This window comes from Arthroderma uncinatum, assembly GCF_011692745.1.
Source record: "Arthroderma uncinatum strain CBS 119779 chromosome Unknown scaffold1, whole genome shotgun sequence".
In the NCBI taxonomy this organism is placed as follows: domain Eukaryota; kingdom Fungi; phylum Ascomycota; class Eurotiomycetes; order Onygenales; family Arthrodermataceae; genus Arthroderma; species Arthroderma uncinatum.
This window is the reverse complement of record NW_022983863.1, coordinates 3,440,501-3,458,827: the sequence shown is the minus strand read 5'-3', so window position 1 is coordinate 3,458,827 and position 18,327 is coordinate 3,440,501. Positions and strand designations below refer to the sequence as shown.

General features: G+C 48.5%; 5 protein-coding genes across 5 annotated transcripts; 2 read left to right on the top strand and 3 right to left on the bottom strand.

Annotated features, from left to right (window-relative positions):
* Positions 1 to 321: 321 nt before the first annotated feature.
* On the bottom strand, positions 322 to 1,445 carry GIQ15_01050 (dolichol-phosphate mannosyltransferase; the record flags this gene model as incomplete). Its single annotated transcript, XM_033548467.1, has 2 exons — positions 322 to 1,335; positions 1,386 to 1,445. 2 exons carry the CDS (start codon positions 1,443 to 1,445, stop codon positions 322 to 324), a joined length of 1,074 nt encoding a protein of 357 aa, XP_033409418.1.
* A 476-nt stretch (positions 1,446 to 1,921) lies between these two features.
* On the bottom strand, positions 1,922 to 4,210 carry GIQ15_01049 (transcription factor tfiiic complex subunit sfc6; the record flags this gene model as incomplete). Its single annotated transcript, XM_033548466.1, has 3 exons — positions 1,922 to 2,784; positions 2,847 to 3,941; positions 4,006 to 4,210. 3 exons carry the CDS (start codon positions 4,208 to 4,210, stop codon positions 1,922 to 1,924), a joined length of 2,163 nt encoding a protein of 720 aa, XP_033409417.1.
* Positions 4,211 to 6,188: 1,978 nt separating this feature from the next.
* On the top strand, positions 6,189 to 9,254 carry GIQ15_01048 (vacuolar protein sorting-associated protein; the record flags this gene model as incomplete). The annotated part of the gene is made up of 7 exons (XM_033548465.1): positions 6,189 to 6,325; positions 6,449 to 7,086; positions 7,142 to 7,673; positions 7,729 to 7,751; positions 7,809 to 8,260; positions 8,407 to 8,868; positions 8,928 to 9,254. The coding sequence occupies 7 exons, from the start codon at positions 6,189 to 6,191 to the stop codon at positions 9,252 to 9,254; spliced, it is 2,571 nt and encodes an 856-aa protein (XP_033409416.1).
* An 846-nt stretch (positions 9,255 to 10,100) lies between these two features.
* GIQ15_01047 (caldesmon) lies at positions 10,101 to 14,163 on the bottom strand (the record flags this gene model as incomplete). The annotated part of the gene is made up of 6 exons (XM_033548464.1): positions 10,101 to 10,594; positions 10,649 to 10,765; positions 10,843 to 12,529; positions 12,591 to 12,841; positions 12,903 to 13,932; positions 13,990 to 14,163. 6 exons carry the CDS (start codon positions 14,161 to 14,163, stop codon positions 10,101 to 10,103), a joined length of 3,753 nt encoding a protein of 1,250 aa, XP_033409415.1.
* A 1,760-nt stretch (positions 14,164 to 15,923) lies between these two features.
* On the top strand, positions 15,924 to 16,462 carry GIQ15_01046 (uncharacterized protein; the record flags this gene model as incomplete). The annotated part of the gene is made up of 2 exons (XM_033548463.1): positions 15,924 to 16,121; positions 16,175 to 16,462. 2 exons carry the CDS (start codon positions 15,924 to 15,926, stop codon positions 16,460 to 16,462), a joined length of 486 nt encoding a protein of 161 aa, XP_033409414.1.
* Positions 16,463 to 18,327: the final 1,865 nt, after the last annotated feature.

Here is an 18,327-nt window from a genome sequence, read left to right as displayed (position 1 = left end):
CTGGAATGACCCATCTATTTTCTTCTCTTCCATCGGCTCATCTCCTTTGTGCACGGCGAGTTATGGGGCATAAAAGGGTCGGGTTTCAGGCACAATTTTCAAAGGGAAATGTTGCCCTTTTTCATTATGGGGGTTTCTTGCCTGACACGTTATTAAATTGTTTTAATATCTGCTTTACTACCTCGAAATAGAATACCCAAGAAAGCAGGTTTAGACCACTATCAATCTTAACCCCAGGGTGAATATTGAAATTAATTCTAGTACGTGTATGTTATATGGGGTACGTGCTACTCAAACATGGGGCCAAATCCAGCTGATAGATCAAGGTTTCTCAAGGTTGGCAAGGAACGTTTGGATCCTCGAAAGCAAGTCTTGTAGGGGTTTAACTTGCCGTTTGCCTTGGGGAGAGTGCCTTACACCGGGGACAACGCCGCTGTTCTCATCCCAGATGCCAGGATTGTCACCACCTGCCTTTGTAGCAGTTTCCCATCTCTTCAGCAAACTCTCCATCTCCACCCATTCAGGAATATATTCATCAGAGCCTCCGGGTAAAACAAGAATTGACTTCCTTAGCCGGCCACACTTCCCAATCATGCCGAACGTTTCTTCTAACCGTTTATCCTCAAGGTCGGAGCTAAAAAGGTCGTCCTCAAGAGGTGCATCTGGACTATCTGGACTGGTTAAACTCAAGAACCGTTTGCTGGAGACAGGAACGTTCGATGGGAACCCAATACGCGATGTCATGGAGATGGGCAAAATATAGCCGTTATCTCCTTCTTCCGGGTTGGACTTTGCAATGTCAACCAGTTCATAAAATATCTCGCTTACAACGTCGGCCGAGTCTTTGGTGGTCCCAGTCTCAAGCATAGACAGAGTGGCCTCTCTGTCAGAAACTGGAGCTTGGAGGATAGCACCATCTACCGCAGGCCTTGTCTGGTTTGGAGGCTGCGAGTAAAGATAGTGAAGAACGTCTTGGCTTCCGGTTGAGTGTCCCATTATTGCGATCTTACAAGACTCGTTTGACGCAGGTTGGTCTTGATTCTCCCGCGCTTTAAGGGCCTTCACATAATCAACGCATTGTGCGAGCTCCTCCACGTCCTTATCTAGGCTGCTCATCCCCCATCCGGTATATGAAGACGAGAGCAGGACAAAGAATACAGACCAACTCGTCGATTCAAGGGCTCCAGCTAAATCATTCATAAACGGTACAGTGCATAAGCCGTCCGAAAGCCCAGCGATGAGAAGCAAAGCGTGAGGTTTCGCCTTCTCAGCTGTAGGAGACGTGTACTCGAATGCATTTAGACCTGCGGACTGGTAATCGCCATCAGCTTGCTTCTGTGACAGTGATACGATGGCCAATCACCAACAGCTAGGTTCAATCATACGTATTGATGGAGAACGCCAGCCCTTGCAGCTGGGGTAGATTCTGCCATTTGCTGTTCCATTTCTTCTGCGACAATTTGTTTGCCAAAAGGTAATTTCTTAGGTTTTATGCTTCCAAAGAGATGAACCCTATTGACTCTTATTTGTAGTCTTTTATGCGGCGATGTTGATGTCTATAGCGGCGGAATAAAATGGTGGGATGTTTGTTAAGTGACCGCAGCCGCACGGATGTTCCGCCAACCTTAAACCGTGGGCGGAAACTTTCCCGAGCGCCGGAAAGCTTAAATTGACGCGGCTATTTTGATCTCTGATCTATGGCGAGTTGCTGGCATCAATTACCTAGACGCCCTTTAACGGTCTTATTTGGATGTTTTATTTTATGAAATAGTTGGAGGGTGAATGCGGCAAGATACACCCAGCTCTTTATACCTATTACCCTTCAATAGAAAAGACAGATGTTGTTTGTATTAAACGACAATTGGGATAGGTCAGGTACGCGCAATGAATCATTAAATAATACAATATAAACGTCTGGTCATTACTCATGGGCTAAGTCTTCCACCCTCAGCAAGCCACTGCCCATTCCTGCGCATGCCCACCCAGCGCAAGACGCGTTTGGGTTCCACGCAACGGCAGTGACGGCGGTTTGTTCTTCGTATATGGTCATTAAGGCGACCTGGCCTGTTTCCTTCTCTTGCGCTGAGGATCCTTTGGATAGGTTAGTAGTTTCTGCCTTAAATCCGTCATAGAATTTAACGACGGCCCCCGGTGTTATATTGTTGTTATTTTCCCCACTGACCCACTCCTGTGAGAACCAATTCTGTTGCCACTGCTTTTCTTTGGAATGTAGTAGCTTTCGAAGAGGGTTATTAGCAATTACTGCACCGCTCGCGTTGCCAGCAAGAATACATGGGTGGTGTAAACTAGCGGTTGCTAGGGCTGTGACAGTGCTGCGGGACTTGAGGGCCGCAAGGCTGGAAAAAAAGCGGCGAAGAGGGAGAAGCCGAACAAAATCGCCCTCATCATTGGTTATGAAGGAGCGCAAAAACGGCGCATAGATAAGACACTGTGTTCCTACTCTTAATCGAAGCGCTTCGGCTATTTCTGCGGTCGGATGCAGGAGAGAAACTAATCGCGTTTGCCCACCCATGGAGGTTGCTGCAATAATATATGGGTGCGTTGGATAAGCTGAGACAATGTTAAGTATGTAGGTATCATGAACCGGAATGTATAAGTAAGGTTCAGGGTTAGGTGACTCGTCTTGAGCTGACTTAACCAAGCTCCATAAACCAATAGATCCGTTTGCGCATCCAATGGCTATATCTGTTGGCGACATCCAGGTAAGGCAGGTACAAACTGTTGAAGGGGGTTTGGTTTGGAATGCTGGGCTTTGTAACGTGACTAGAATTGGTTTATATTTTAGTATGAGTTGAAAACCAAATGACAGCTCTCCATTGACGTACCATATTCGGTCCCAGCGCCCTTGTCACACAAGTCAACATCAAAGACTTTGACAGAACCATCGCTCCAAAGTCCAGCTAATAGTGTAGGCTTCGGTGGCTCATTGCTATGTCCATTCGCTGAGGCCCTTTCTACGGCAATTGGGCACCAATAAAGGCGATTTATATTGCCGGAATCCGCGCATATGACCTTTTGTAGACGCGGCTTTATATTCATATTTAGTCTTCGCAATCCATTTACCGTATCACTGGCTTCAAACCTCCAAATTTGAATTGCGGAGGGGTATGGTGCAGAAGGCGTGAACGCTGGGGCGCCTTTGATACCTCCGTCGTCAAACTTTGCCTTCTGGCTGTCGAGAATTGGCGCTACTACAGCGAGATACTGAGAGTTCCCAGGACAATTCGGAGCCCAGGTGGCGCATTGGATTCGATTTCCCAGGTTCAGAATCCATCCCTCTCGCGCCTTCACTAAATTAGGAGTAGCGGATGGCCCTTCATTCGAGTTGGGCCCAGAAGTCCTATCCTTCTCTTTCTTGATGGAGACAGGCCTCGTGGAAGGCCATGCCAAACTAAAGTCAAATAGTTCGTCACGTCCTAGTAAGAAAGTAGTTTGTGAACCGGCTGGGCCCATCAACACGGTCAACTTTGGTACCTCACGACTAGGTAAGTAAGTCTGGCATGACTCTTCCGTGATGGCTGTAAGTTGCTGCTTCTCACGAAATTGGGCTCCGATATTACTATAATACCAATCCCAACCTGCGGTAGACTCCCGAGCCTTCATCGCCCTGTCAACACCAAATATATCCTGACTCCCATGTGGATTCCATTCATTGCACCTCTGGAGGCTCTCTCTACTTGGGAAGGTCAAGTCTAAAATCCCTGGCCAAGTATCTCTTGTATGGATTATAGGCAGTATATCTTGATCGCCAGACCCGAATGTTAGTCTCAACTGTAGAGTCTTAGAAGAATGATTCGATGGCTTCAGGAGGCCGCGTGAATAAGTTTGAGTGCTCGCTTGATTCGACTGCTTCTGAGCAGGTGGAGTAATATCTCCATCAACAGTAGATCCACGAGCCGGCCTAGGGCCAAGATTAGAGCCTTAAAACATGTTAGCCTGGATTCTGGGAAATTTAACCAAATGGACATCTCAGCCGTAACCTACGCTGATCTGGGTTTCTCGCAGCCTTCTTCCGTGTTCTGCCAGTATCCTCTTCAGTCTCATACTCCTCCTCTGACGCTTCTGAAGCTGGTGAATGTGCGGCCAGCTCATCGTCATAATCCGAGTCCCTGTGGCCTAACCTTGAGCCCACAGTGTCTGTTTCACCAGTGGCGATCCGTTGAGTCGCATTCCTCTTGGTTGCACTCATAACTTAGGATGGGTATCATAGTTTTCTCTTAGCATGAAGAAGACAGTAGTAAATAGCTTATCAAATAGCTTGTCTCGAAAATGGCATTTAATGGTTGTTTGAACTTGTACTTCTGACTTGGAAGCTTTTATGCCGTTTCGTGTCCAATCAAACTTTCTCGTTGCACCGTTGTTATTACATAATCATATCAATGCCCGCCTGGAGTCTCTATTTACAATCTGAATAGACATGATTGCTATTTAGCATGAGCTATAGGGTACTCTGTATACATGTAACTGACGATGATAGACTGTGCCTCTATAATCATAATCATTACTATGGCTTCTTGTATAGTAGCTAGGAATTCGTCGTATTCACATTCTATTCTATAGTTCTCATTAACAGACCAGCACATTATCATCTAATACATAAAAAGCCCAAAAATACAGCTTAGGATCCCAGAAAAACACCGACCAATGCAAGCATGCCGCCGTTATAAACGCTTCAAACTATTCGTACTCCAGAAATTTGGCATCTCACCCGAATGACTTATACTGGTACTAAATCATCGTTGGAGCCAAGGTCTTAAAATGTGACAGGAAATCACCGAACTTGCGAGGTGGAGTCGCACATTCATTCACATATCAATGCGAGGAGTGAGTGTGGGCATGTAAAATGTCATGTGGATTGAAAGTAGGGGGCTACCAGAGGATCCCGTTGGGAGAGGTAGATGGGTCGATAGTGGTGGAGATGTCACTGTTGGCCCCGTTGGAAAGTGCATCGAGGTAGATGTATGTTCCACGGACGTGCTATGAGTCGTAGTTGTTGGGCTTGCTGTGGAAGACGATGCAGTTGCCGTGGTAGCATGAGGTGATGTAGTGGTGACTGTAGGCCTCATGGTCATTGATGAGCTCGTTGTTGTTGGCAGTGGTGAGCTACACGACGTTGTTGACGTGACAGTTGTAGTTGTGGTCGTCGATACCGAAGGCTGTATCGTCTGAGTGATAGTCGCAGTATGGGTGACTGGAGGCAGAGTAGGCCCTGGCTTGTCGACAGTGACCGTTGCATGAATATCGGTTGTTGGTGTTTCAGGCCCTCCGTCAACCTGAACAACCGAATAAGGCACTGACCGAGGCTGCAGGGGTACTAATGGCAGTGAACTCGACAAGTGAGTGAAGAGTGCAGTCGACAGCAAGACATCTTGGAGTCTGAGTAGCATATTTTTAATGAATGTGTGGATGGAGTTGTAAGGTCACACTCCTGTACTTTGAGAAACGTTGATATTATCAGGACTTTATATTGTATCAACCAGGTTCTGATATAGCTTGCAGAACGCCGTTAAGGGTGGATATTAAAAAAACAGGATAATGAGATGCAGAATCACGGACGTATAACCACTGAAACAGGTCATATCTTCTCTGTGTGTGATGAAGGGAAATACTTGAGGCAAGGTTAAGTATATCTGGCTGTGAAGAAATTCGGTGGTTGGGATCCCAGCCACCGGAATTCCTTAATGGACATTGGAATCTTCCAGCTGGAAGACGTAACATAGTTTATTCCGGCGAATACGTGAGCACGAATCATAGATCCCACTCCGTCGTACCATTAACCCATCTATTGCCCCAGTGGCTAGTAGTTATCCGGTACTCCAGGGCCATGTCATGATGTGACGATGTGACGATGATGTAGAAAGTGGTGGTGGAGGTAAAAGCAGCAAGGGATTTTTGGTGCCATTTCTGACTAAGCTAAAACAGCGGCAGATGTGCTCCCTTCGGGCCTAGCGCTGTTTAGCTCCTTTGGGCACCTGCCTGGGACTCTCCAACTCCGCGAGAAGATAGCGACGACGGCCAGCTTGTTTGATATAGACATGAACTGTCTCCTGGCGAATTTGATCTAGTCGACTACCAGCGGATTATAACCCGATCACACCTCTCCTGTGGCAACCCGTCCCTGCGCATTTGACCCTAATTTCGAGGAGTAGACCTACCGCGGCCGGACAATGGCCAGTGCCCCCCATGTGCCGGAGGACCAGAGTCGCCTCCTCGAAGAGGCTCTGGGGGTGGTACGACAGCAATCGCATATGATGCGGAGGTGCTTGGAAACACCGGGAAAGCTGATGGATGCATTGAAATGCGGGTGAGTGCGAGAGAGCAGGCAGCATCTATACCTGGCTGACGCAACATTGGCTCTATACCACCACCATTTAATCCCCCACATACTGTACAGTCGCTAAGATGGCTTTCTTGTTGTCAATGGCAGATCTACGCTGGTTGCCGAACTTCGAACCCCTACATTGGGCCCAAAGCAATACTACGAGCTGTACATGTCGGTGTTCGATGCGCTTCGTCACCTGTCGGATTATCTCCGGGAGTCTCATCCAGTGAACCACCTGGCGGATTTATATGAACTGGTCCAGTATGCTGGGAATATCGTCCCTCGCCTCTACCTCATGATTACCGTCGGCACCGTGTATATGTCGATTCCGGATGCGCCAGTGAAGGAAATTATGAAGGACATGATGGAAATGAGTAGAGGCGTGCAGCATCCAATCCGCGGTTTATTCCTGAGATACTATCTCTCCGGCCAGGCGCGGGACCACTTACCCATGGGCTCCGGCGATGGACCTCAAGGCAACTTACAGGATTCGACCAATTTCGTTTTGACTAATTTCGTGGAAATGAACAAGCTATGGGTCCGGTTACAGCACCAGGGACACTCAAGGGAGCGAGAGAAGCGAACACAGGAAAGAAAAGAGCTGGAGCTTCTTGTTGGGAGCAATCTTGTTCGTCTAAGCCAGCTGGTCGACCTAGAGTCCTACAAATCGGTGATATTGCAACCTCTCCTAGAGCAAGTGGTTCAATGCCGGGATGTGCTCGCACAAGAGTACTTGTTAGAAGGTAAGCTTTGGATCATACGGGGTTATGTTGAGCTTAGGTTGCTGATTCCATGCAGTGATAACGAAAGTTTTCCCGGATGAATACCATCTACATACTCTGGACTCAATGCTGTCTGCCATTGCAAGGTTGAACCCCCATGTTGACATGAAGAAAATTGTAATCGGCCTCATGGATAGGCTCTCCACTTATGCAACCCGGGGCTCCGAAAAGAGCGATGATCCGGAAGTAAGGAAAAAAGCTGAGGAAGAGGCAACAGTAAAGCTGTTGGCAAACCTACAACTTTCAAAACAACGAAACGAGGCATCCGCAGCCTCTAACCAACAGAAAGCTGAAAGCAAGGAGAATGGTAATTCACAGACAGAGGACACTGACGTGAAAAAGTCCGAGGAGGGAGAAACTACTGCTAGATCTACGGAACCGGATGCAGCAGGTGACCAGAAAGATAGCCATGAATCCACGCCGACTCTTCCTGGGGATGTTAAGCTCTACGAAATCTTTTACGATCAGGTGCTTAACCTGGTGAAAACCCGAGGAATTCCCATTCAAGACACCATTGCACTTTTAGTTTCATTGGCAAATCTCGCCTTGTAAGTCAAACCCTACTACTAAACCTTTTCCTCAATAATACTGACAAGCATATAGAAATATATACCCAGACCGGCTAGGTAATTCTATCTTCATCAATATCTGTTCTTGCAGGAAAATGTACTGACAGCGAGTAGAATATGTCGACCAAGTGCTTCAATACGCCACGAAAACTGCAATTGAACACTCCGATAGTGCAGACTTCCATTCTGCGCCCGCGCAGTCTAGTATATTAAACCTTTTACTCGCCCCTCTCCAATCTTACGTTTCTATATTCACGGCACTCTCACTTCCAAATTATATCCCTCTTTTTGCTGCACAGTCATACTCAACCCGAAGAGCAGTTGCGGGCGAAGTTGCACGAAATATCATGCGAAACAAAATATTAATTAGCTCCCCTGAGAATCTTGATAATGTCCTCCAGATCTTACGGGTTTTAATCAAAGAAGGGATGCAGCAACCCGGTGGATACCCTGGTGCCCAGTCTCAACGACGCGGAGGGGAAACTGATGAGACAATCGAGGAGCAAGGATGGCTTGCGCGCATAGTTCATCTGATTCAAGGGCCAGACAATGATACTCAACTCAAGGTAGAACATATCCTTTGGCAATTTCGCGTGTCTTTTCAAAAGCTGACAAGCCCTAATAGTTATTACAAGCGGTGCGGACGGCTTATTTGGAGGGAAATGAACGTATCAGGTATACAACTCCAGCAATAATAACGTCGTCTATAAAGCTCGCCCGCAAGTATAAGAGCCGTGAACACTTTGAAGACAACTGGCAATCGCAGTCATCTGCACTATTTCGATTCATGCATCAGTGTGTTAGTAATTTGTACCAACGGGTAAACTCCGGATGTGCAGACCTAGCGCTACGGCTCTTTGTTCTTTGCGGTCAAACGGCAGATGAAACTGGCTTTGAGGAAGTTAGCTACGAATTTTTCGCGCAGGCATTCACGATTTACGAAGATTCAATTAGCGATTCAAGGGCCCAGTTCCAAGCCGTTTGTATCATCTCAAGCGCTTTGCATGGGTCTAGGAATTTTGGAAGGGAGAATTACGATACTCTCATCACCAAGGCTGCTCTTCACGGTAGCAAGCTTCTGAAGAAACCGGATCAGTGTCGTGCTGTGTACTTAGCAAGTCATCTCTGGTGGGTTGTTGAGAGTCCGCTAAAAGAAGGGGATGAACCGAATATTGTAAGTCCCTCCATATCGCATTGCCTACAATTTTATTCTAACATCGTTTTCTTACCCAGGTCTATCGTGATGGTAAACGTGTTCTTGAGTGCCTTCAGAGGGCGCTTCGTGTTGCGGACGCTTGCATGGACACCGCTGTATCGGTTGAGCTCTTTATTGAGATACTTAACCGCTACGTCTACTATTTTGACCAGCAAAACGAAACCGTGACGACGAAATATCTCAATGGCCTCATAGAGCTTATATATTCTAATCTTCAGTCGAACCAGACCGAGGGAGTGCCAGGTTCCGGCCTGGAGAATCCTAAACGTCATTTCGAGCGAACGTTGGGCTATATCAGATCTAGAGGATGGGAAGGAGTCGTGACAGAGGCACCAAGGCAATAAACCAGTTGAGAACAGACAGAGAAGGCGATGATACGATACAATATAATTTCTTGTTTTTCTCCATATCCCTGCCTCCGTAATCAGTTGTACACTGGTGGTGCTTTGTTCTTCGGGGCTATCGTACCCTCCCTTTTAGCGTGTCAACGCCGTTTACACTAGCTAATTCATACAACAATTTGTCGGCGTGTACATCAGTTATGTACCATGGCAATCCTAGTTCATAGTCACGAGCGATTGCTCGAGTATATACGAAAGACGTCTTTGAGCAAACATAATGAGAAAACGGGGTAGTAATTAAATTTCATTGCTGAAACGCCTCATGCATCTGCTTATTTGTTGTAAGAGCAAAATGCAGAAACGATAACTACCCATAACAGCATGCCAGCTGCCCCCACCGGCCTACCAGCCAGTAGAATTATTTGCCTTCCTTGCTGAAAGTACAATACATGGAAATTCGTATGCACCCTAAGCAGGGAAATGTGTAACACAGAAAAAAGAGCAAAGCTGAGGCGATATTGTAACAATGCAGGTGGGAATGAAAATGAAGTAGTGAAAGACATGTCATGTAACCACGAAAACAACATAATAGATGAAGACTGCAATGGTTAGAGAAAGAGGAAAGAGTCCGAGTTGACGGGGTTGGTATCTAAAGCTCCTAAAGAGCAACGAAGGGAAAGGGTGTACGGGGACGTGGAGACGGCTCGTAAGATGGTCCTGGCTAGCTTAGGGGTACAAGAAGAGGAGGTTTGGGGGGGTTTGAAGGGTCGTATTAGAAGGAGAAAGCCAGAGACGTCACTTAGAGATTGGGGGAAGACGATATTGGATGCTATATCGACAACAAACCTCCTAGTATGTCGGAGGGGGAACATTCATTGAAGAAAAATACCTGGCGTTAGGACCACCAGAACCAGTAGCGCCACCACCACTGCCTATATTGGCAGGGTAGCTATTTCTAGAGACGGGGCTGCCAATATCACCAGGGGAAGTATTAGGCTTGGTACCGGATAATGGGCTGGTGCTATCGGGTTCGAACTTGATGAAAGTGCCACGAGGCCCTGCAAAATCGACGATAAGTGAACCACCGCCGTTCTGAGGATTACCTTCCGTATCGCAGATGTCGAGCATCTCATCCAGGCTGACTGGGGTATCTAGCGGGGAATTTAGTTGTTCGATCTGACGTAGAACTTGGTTCGTGCTATGAAAACCGGAGCCTCCAGGTGAGTTTGCTGACAACTGTTTGCAAGCTTGGCTAACCAGCAAACGGATCGTAACGGGTCTGGGAGGATACGAGTGGTGAGGCCTTCCAATAACTCCGAAAGCGTTGTTGGCCCATGTTGGACCTTTTAAGGCGTTAGTATTGTATGTAGTTATAACGGTGTACTTGCAGAACTTACTTGGACCAGCACCCCATGAAGCCGAGCTGGGGAATCCTGGAGGTCCAAAGGACATTCCTGAACCCCAGGGACTTCCGCCCGAAGGTGCTCCCAAGGGGAAATTGGGGGCGTTCGTTGCTAAGGGCGGAATTATTAGAATTGACATTTCATGTAAAGGGGGACGTTGAAAACTCTAGGATGACAATGGCACTTACAGCCTAAAGATTCGGAGAATAGAGGGTTAGTTCCGAATGACATCCTTCCCGGTCCTGGAGCAGGAATTGGCTGTGATGGGGCAGTGTTGAGTGGCACGTCCGTATCGTCCAATAGCGCGCTGCTTCCTAGCTGAGTACTGAGTTCATCAACATCTGGCTGGTTTGAATGTGAGCCCTCTTTCCCGTGGTCATGAACAGTGCTTGACGGGCGTTGGATTGGAGCAGGCCGAGATCCAATAGGCTGATTTAGCGGAAGTGGCTCGTTAGGACTCCTCTCGAACGATGTCGAGAGCTGTCCAGGGCCGTGCATCTGAGAGAGGGCCTCGCGAGGTGCTTGAACGGGATGTGGAGCAAGAGGACCAGACGACATCAGTGGAGAGCGATATGGCAGCGCAGAATGACTTGGGTCCAGGCTGAAACCTCTGCCTTGACCGGGATGCCTAGGTGCGATTCCTGGAGGGGCAGAAAGCCCTTCTGGGGACCCAATACCTCTGAACTGGCTTCCGATGGGGTTAGGCTGATTGGGATACATGGAAGTTTCATGGCCTAGAGAAGAGCGATGCCCTATTGCTGGCATTCCAGCACCTGGTATACCATTTAGGCTTGGTATAACACCGAAACCTGGTGGTGGCTGGCCACGACCTGGTCCTCCTAAAGGTGACATGGGGACAGATGGTTGCGGGTTATGAATGGTGTTGGGATATTGAGTGACTCCCTTGTTGGAAACAACGCTGGAAGCGCCGGATGAATGCGCAGCTCCCGGAGAAATGGATGTTTGCAGAGTATCAATGTATGCAGGTTGAGAACGGGGAGATGAAGCATGCGATCCTTGTTGAGAAGCTTGCCGGGCGCGGACTGGTGTTGGCGCTTTTGGTATAACGGGTGTAGCAACTTGGAAATGAGGAGACTGAAGAAGACTTGGGGGTTGTGGGTGATGAAGGCCAGGCGGGAAATACGTCATTCCTGGTTGGGAGGTTCGCTTTAAGTTTTGAGCTGGTAGATGTTGATCTGGTTGAAGTGAACCAAATTCATCTCGTCTGCTCTGTTCGCGGTTAACGGTAGAATCTTTTCCTCGTTTTTCCAGTTCCGCTTTATTTTTCTGTTCCCGATCTTCTCGAGCCTTCCGCTCCCGAGCTTCCTTTTCTTTAGCTTCCCGTTCCTCTCGCTCCTTTTTCTTAGCCTCCTCGCGCTTCTTTTTCTCTTTCTCCTTTTGTTCTCGCTGCTTTCTATCGGCCTCTGCTTGTCGTTCTCGTTCGTCCTTCAGCCGCTTTTGTCGGTCTGCTTCTTTCCGGAGTCGCTCTTCCTCTTGGGCTTTTTTCTCGGCTTCCCTTTTCTTCCGCTGTTCCTCTTTCTTCCGCTGCTGCTCCTTGACTCTTGCATCTTCCGCGGCCTTTTGAGCAGCCGCTTCGGCAGCGCGTTCGGCTTCTCGTTTCGCTCTCTCTTCATCCTTTGCCTGTTTTTGTAGTCGCTTTTTGTCCTTTTTCTTCTGGGCTTCCTTGGCCTTCTTTGCTTCGCGCTCTTCATCAAGCCGGTTTTCTTCCTCTAGTTCTTCTATCAACCTTTGCTGTCGTTCGCGGGCGACCTTTTCTCGGTAAGCGGTTAAAACTCGTTGTTCGAACATCCTAGCGGCAAATATCTGGAACATCCGTCGACCTTCTTCCATCCGTTGCTCCTCCGTCATAGCGTCCTATCACCAGGTTATTAGTATGACGAATCCTGTCCTTCATCCTTAAACTGGCCAAACAAACCATTTCATCCTCCTCAAACTCGTCCTCTTCCTGGCTATCATAGTCATCATCCTCGTCATCGTCATAGTCTTCCTCGTCTAACGGGGCTCCATGGTTATGACCGGCCTGCATTGACTGATGGGCCGCCGATGATGCGATGTATTGGGTTTCCTCTTCACGTTGCATCCGCCGCTCCGCTAGCTGCTCCATCATGTCAATAAAGTGCTTTCCGTCATTTTTTAATAAATCATCCGCGACTGTCAGGATCCCGTCTGTAACGTTATTTTGTTAGCATTTATTCATGTATATAGCACATCAGCTATAAACCCTTACCCTTTACAGTTAGACTATTTCCAAAGGCGAAGAAGTCGGCCCGGGATGTTCTGGCCTCGATGTCGAGCTCGTCCTCACTATAAGACTCCTCGTCATCTTCCTCTTCTTCGTCCTCTTCATACTCTTCGTCTAGCTCATCTTCATCGTCGTCGTCCGGCAATTCGTGTACTCTCCCTCGTGACGGATGCTGGGCGCCGGGCAGGTGAGGATGGTGGTCTAAGGATCGAATGGGGGTTTGGTATAGGCGGGGGGGTAGCCGGAGTGAACCACCATTTTCGAACGAGGCCTGGTTATTGTTGGCATATTGTTCCAGCTCTTCATAGTAAGCATCGTATAATACCTCCAGTTCCTCCTCAATGGCTGTCCGTTTCCTGCCGCATACAGTGCAACTACACGAATGTTTTTGTTGTTCCTTCATTTTCCGCAGAACAGCTTCCTTCTCAACCTTGACTAGTGAGCGGCGCTCCTCCTCGCCAAGTTGTAACCAGAATTCTTTGATATTTTCCCGCTCTTCATGAGTCGACGTATTCCATATCCGATCCTTGGATATCCTGTGAGCTGATCGATACGCGCTGACGAGCGGCGGTGGTACTCCAACCGGACGTGCTGAAGACGTTAGGGGCGGCGGCGGTGGTGTCGAGTGAGATGTAGAGCTTCCTTCAGCAGCATTGTTTCCAGTCCGGCCCTTTTTGCCCTTTTTCTTTTTGCTCTTCCCTTTGCCTGTATTATTATGTTGGTGGTCTAAGCTCCCGTGGTTATCATGTTTATGCTCATGGCGGGAATGTGAAAAATGCCGGTCGTCGTCCGAATACCATGCCTCCGCATTCTCTATAGGCTCACTTCTCTCATTGGGTCTATGTTGCGTTGAATTGCCAGCATGCGCGTGTCTGACGCCGTTGTCGTAGCCATCGCTGCCATCCTGGCCGTTTCGGTTCGTAGGAGTGGACGAATCGCTACGCTGTTGCTCCGCGGCCAGACGGGCAGCTAATTTCTGCCGTCTCTTCTGCTTCTTCTTGTTGACACCAGTGGTCTGTATATTCGATATCTGGTTAACCAAGCACTTGTTTAACGGGGTTCCGGGACTTACGCCTTCTGCAGGTAGCATTGCGGACGCGGTGCTGCCAGCATTGGCTGTGGTGGAGTCTGAGGTGGTGGTAGCGAGCGGCTTCAAGGTAGCAGTCTGCTTTGCTGTGCTAGCGGAAGAATTCTGAGTCAATGAGCTTGTTGGCACGGCAGCTGGTCGTTTCGAGTTGGAAGGCATTGTTCTAGACTAGCTGTTAGACTTCTGTAAGCGCGTGTGAAAAAAAAACAAAGACGCCAATCTTGCGGGAGTGACGACAGAATTTGAAGGTATCTCGAAAGTAAAAGCTTCACTGGGGGGAGAACGGAGCGTTTAGGGTGGCAGGAGGAGCAGGCGAGGCTTACTCGAACGCTTATGTACAGGTTCGAGGAAGCCCTCCACGGGGTACGGAGGGCAAAGAACGGCGGGGGGGAGCTCGCCAGGGCGCTCGGGAAGGTGGACTGTCGGAGGTATAGTGAGGTCGACGAGGCGGGGAGAGGAGTTTTGACGCCGGGACAGCACCACGGAAGCAGAGCCGCGAGTCCAGGAAGGAAGCCCTGAGGCGTGTTGTGCGGCGAGTGCAGCTGCTGGCCCAGGAGGTTAGCTGATCAAACGAGTGCGTCTCGCGTGCGGCGGCGGCGTGGGCGTGAGGTCGACGGGTGAAGGTATCGCTACTCTTTGATATTGGTGGTGCAACGGCAAAATGCAGCGAGGCACCCCAATCTGGCAAGATTAGACGCCGCAAGCGATTCTCGTCTGGCGGCTTTTCTCACCGCCCAAGAGCGCCAGGGAAGCGTAATTCCGTGACGGTATCCAGGTATCTTTGGCCCTGTTCCTGGCGGCAAAACATGGTAATTTTGGTTTGACCCGTGGTACGCCTACGTTTTACCCTTATTTCTTTTGAGCCTCCTCCAATCAATTTGATAACCCCGAGAAAAGAATATACAAGAAGCTGCTGGACGACGATAGAAAAGGCAGCGGAAAGGCAGGAAACCTGAACCCGCCCGGCAAAGCCTGCAATATTGTTAGTTACTAAAAACTTGGTGATAATCCAGCCTCTAGCGTGTATTACCCAACAGTTACATTCCGCTCGCTGCGAAGGCGTTGACAAACAAACTCTCCTAGGCGAGCATTTATTTTTAACCTGAGCTCGAGCTGAAGCCGGCTGTGAGTCGCCTTAGCTGCTGCTGCCTCTCCTTCTTTTCCTGCGTCCTGTCCCTGCAGATTTAAACCCATACGCAAGCCCCTCCTGGCCCTTTCCACCCGGATCCTCCCTCCTCCTCCTCCCCCAAGGCAGACGGCGGAACGCTTTTGCGCATATGGTTGGCTAAGGTCATTACGTCCCTTTCTAGCTAATACTCCTTTGCTCCCACCTTGGGCACCGTCCAGCCTCACCTGACAAAGGAGCTGACATCGCTTGCATTCGTGCTAGATACTCAGACATGGGAGTTTGATAGATCAAAATAGGCACTCCTTCCATTCCCGACCCCATTTCACGGCACGAAGACGTCCATCTATATCGAACCCAGTCAGGCACCAGGCCGTAAACCCGAGATACACAGTCGATTTTTACTCCTCTAAAATCGTTCCCCGTCGCAATGGCGCAGCAGCAGGCCGACAATGTTATGCGAAGGTGCGTGGCAAGGATGTCTCAAATCAAGGGCTGTGGACGTATTTGGCCGTGGGAGTTGAGACCAGAACGACGTTTTCTCCAAACACGATATCTTTGATTAAGGTACTGACAGCTGCGAGTAGAAAGTTGGTTATAATAGGGGATGGTGCCTGTGGAAAGACCAGTCTTCTCAGCGTCTTCACATTGGGTTATTTCCCTACAGTAAGTTGTCCCCCGAGCAAGATGTCCGTTCCATCACATATACTAATTTACTCTTTAACCCTCTAGCACTATGTAAGTACAGCATGAACCAAGTACTCTTCCCCCAAGCACCGCACCAGCTTACCGAATGAAGGTGCCTACAGTGTTCGAGAACTACGTCACAGACTGCCGAGTAGACGGACGATCGGTACAGCTCGCCCTATGGGATACCGCTGGGCAGGAAGACTACGAACGTCTCCGTCCATTAGCATACTCAAAAGCCCATGTCCTCCTAATTGCGTTTTCAGTCGACACTCCAGATTCCCTAGAAAACGTCAAGCACAAGGTTCGTTTCTACCACCCCCACCCTATGTAAAGCTGTCTAACGGAAGTGAATAGTGGATCGAAGAGGCGAATGAACGCTGTCCAGATGTCCCTATCATACTGGTAGGACTGAAGAAAGATCTACGAGAAGATCCTCTCGCCATTGAAGAGATGAGGAAGAAATCACAGCGTTTTGTCTCCCCAAGAGAAGGCAGCGAAGCCGCGGCGGAGATTGGAGCCAGGAAATACCTCGAATGCTCTTCTCTTACCGGTGAAGGCGTGGACGACGTGTTCGAAGCTGCCACGCGAGCGGCACTCTTAACCTTTGGGAAGAACCGAGGCCCATGCTGTGTAATTCTATGAGATATTTGAACAACACACGCACGCTCACTCACTCACTTAAGAGGCCCCACGAACCTCTCCGTCTCGCATTCTACGTTTGGCTGTCATCTCCCTTACAGATTGACCCAAAGCCTAGCTACAACGACATACCCGCATTCACTACGGTCAGGCGAATCCGGCCGACATTATCTACTATACTTCCCAACCTCAAAAACGACTATCAAGATGACTTCTTTTCAAAATGGGTGGCTGGAATAAGGACGGAGGTGCAGGAACCTCTATCCTAATTCTATGACTTGTGTTATCATGGAATTACTTTGTCCTGTTGCATCACGTGGTGTTAATTCTGGGGTGTTTTATATATTTTCTTAGGCTTGGCTTTTCCTTTCTCCTTTCGCCTTCATCTCGAGCTCAGTTCGCTTTCTTCCGCGTTTTTAAGTATTTTATTCACTTAATAGTCCCTTTAAATACAACTGTCACGTTCACTCGGATTCAATCACTAGGCTTCCTAGGGATATAAGCGTTCTCGAGATAACTTCCGGCCTGCTGACCCAATTTCCCACCAACTCAAACCAGCTTTACCTCATGAGCCAATGGCCCAATGTTTCATCAACCGATATCCTTTTCTACCAATATGAGCCCCAGTCTTAACTTGAGCTCAGAGACTTTGCCAAAATTCCGTATTAAATAAACGGGGTGCGGAACCTGTCGTTAAAGTCGCAGAAGTAGGTACTGAGACAATTCTCGTACCCACCAGAATCCAACAACAAGACTGAGGCTGGTGGCCTGTATACGTCACGCTGGGCCCATGTAACTGTTTACATGCGGAAGCAACCACGCGATGGAAGCCCTAACATCGATTACGCGGCATCAAAGGTTCCTGCCAGGGGTCACTGAGCCTAGAGGAGGGATGTTCACCTGGGACAGTGTCGAACCCGGAGTTACTGCCTTCAGGGCAGCACAGCATACCCCCGATAGTTGGCCATAGTACCTGGAATATGACATGCTTAGACCTACTCTTGCACTATTTCTGTCTGATAAAGCTATACTATGCCTAGCAGTGCTACGACTGGAATCAACCCCCTGCACGCCACAAAATCACCGTGGCCAGAACGCTAGATTCTATCCATATCTAACCCCTCCGCAAGGGGTAACTCTTATATGTCATAACTTTGGGTATCCCTGAGTGCAGCCACTAGGCTAATACGTCTATATTGTCGTTTGGATGAACGTTGTCCATGGCCGGGAGCAGATACACTACTCTAGCCTAAATACGCTTAACTTGACTGTGATTCAAGCTATAAAATTCCTATACCAGCTCAAATTTCGGGCATCCTCTCTCCTTAGTTACTAATGCAATTAATGGGTAAACTCGGAGGACTAAGAAGCTTGGGAAAAGGCCGGATAGTGATCACCAAGTAAACGTAAGACAGCAATAGATTAAATAGACGAGAATAAATTCTACTTCGTTCGGTTTATGACAATGCGGAACATCCTATCTTATCAATATTTATCTAATGTACATGTATTCCATCTGCTTAAGCTCATCTACTACCTGCGGCAATAGGGTAACAGGCGAGCCCGGATGGTTAAAATAGTAAGAGAGAAAGCGTACTAAAGCCAAAGATATAACCAACACCACCCCAACTTCTTCAACAATATCATGGCTTCCAAGCATAATCCCATCCATCCTTGCTCGGGCTATCTGTCTGCAGTCGTCCATATTCGATTGGGATACCGTCCGAAAACACGCCTTTCTTGTTCATCGAGATACGGAATAATTTTCCGCCATCACCAACCCCGGTGCGGAGCTCCTCGCATGCATCCTTCATGCTGGCCCATTGGCGCTGAAGCTCTAGCTCATGTGCTTTCCGCTGTTTGGCACG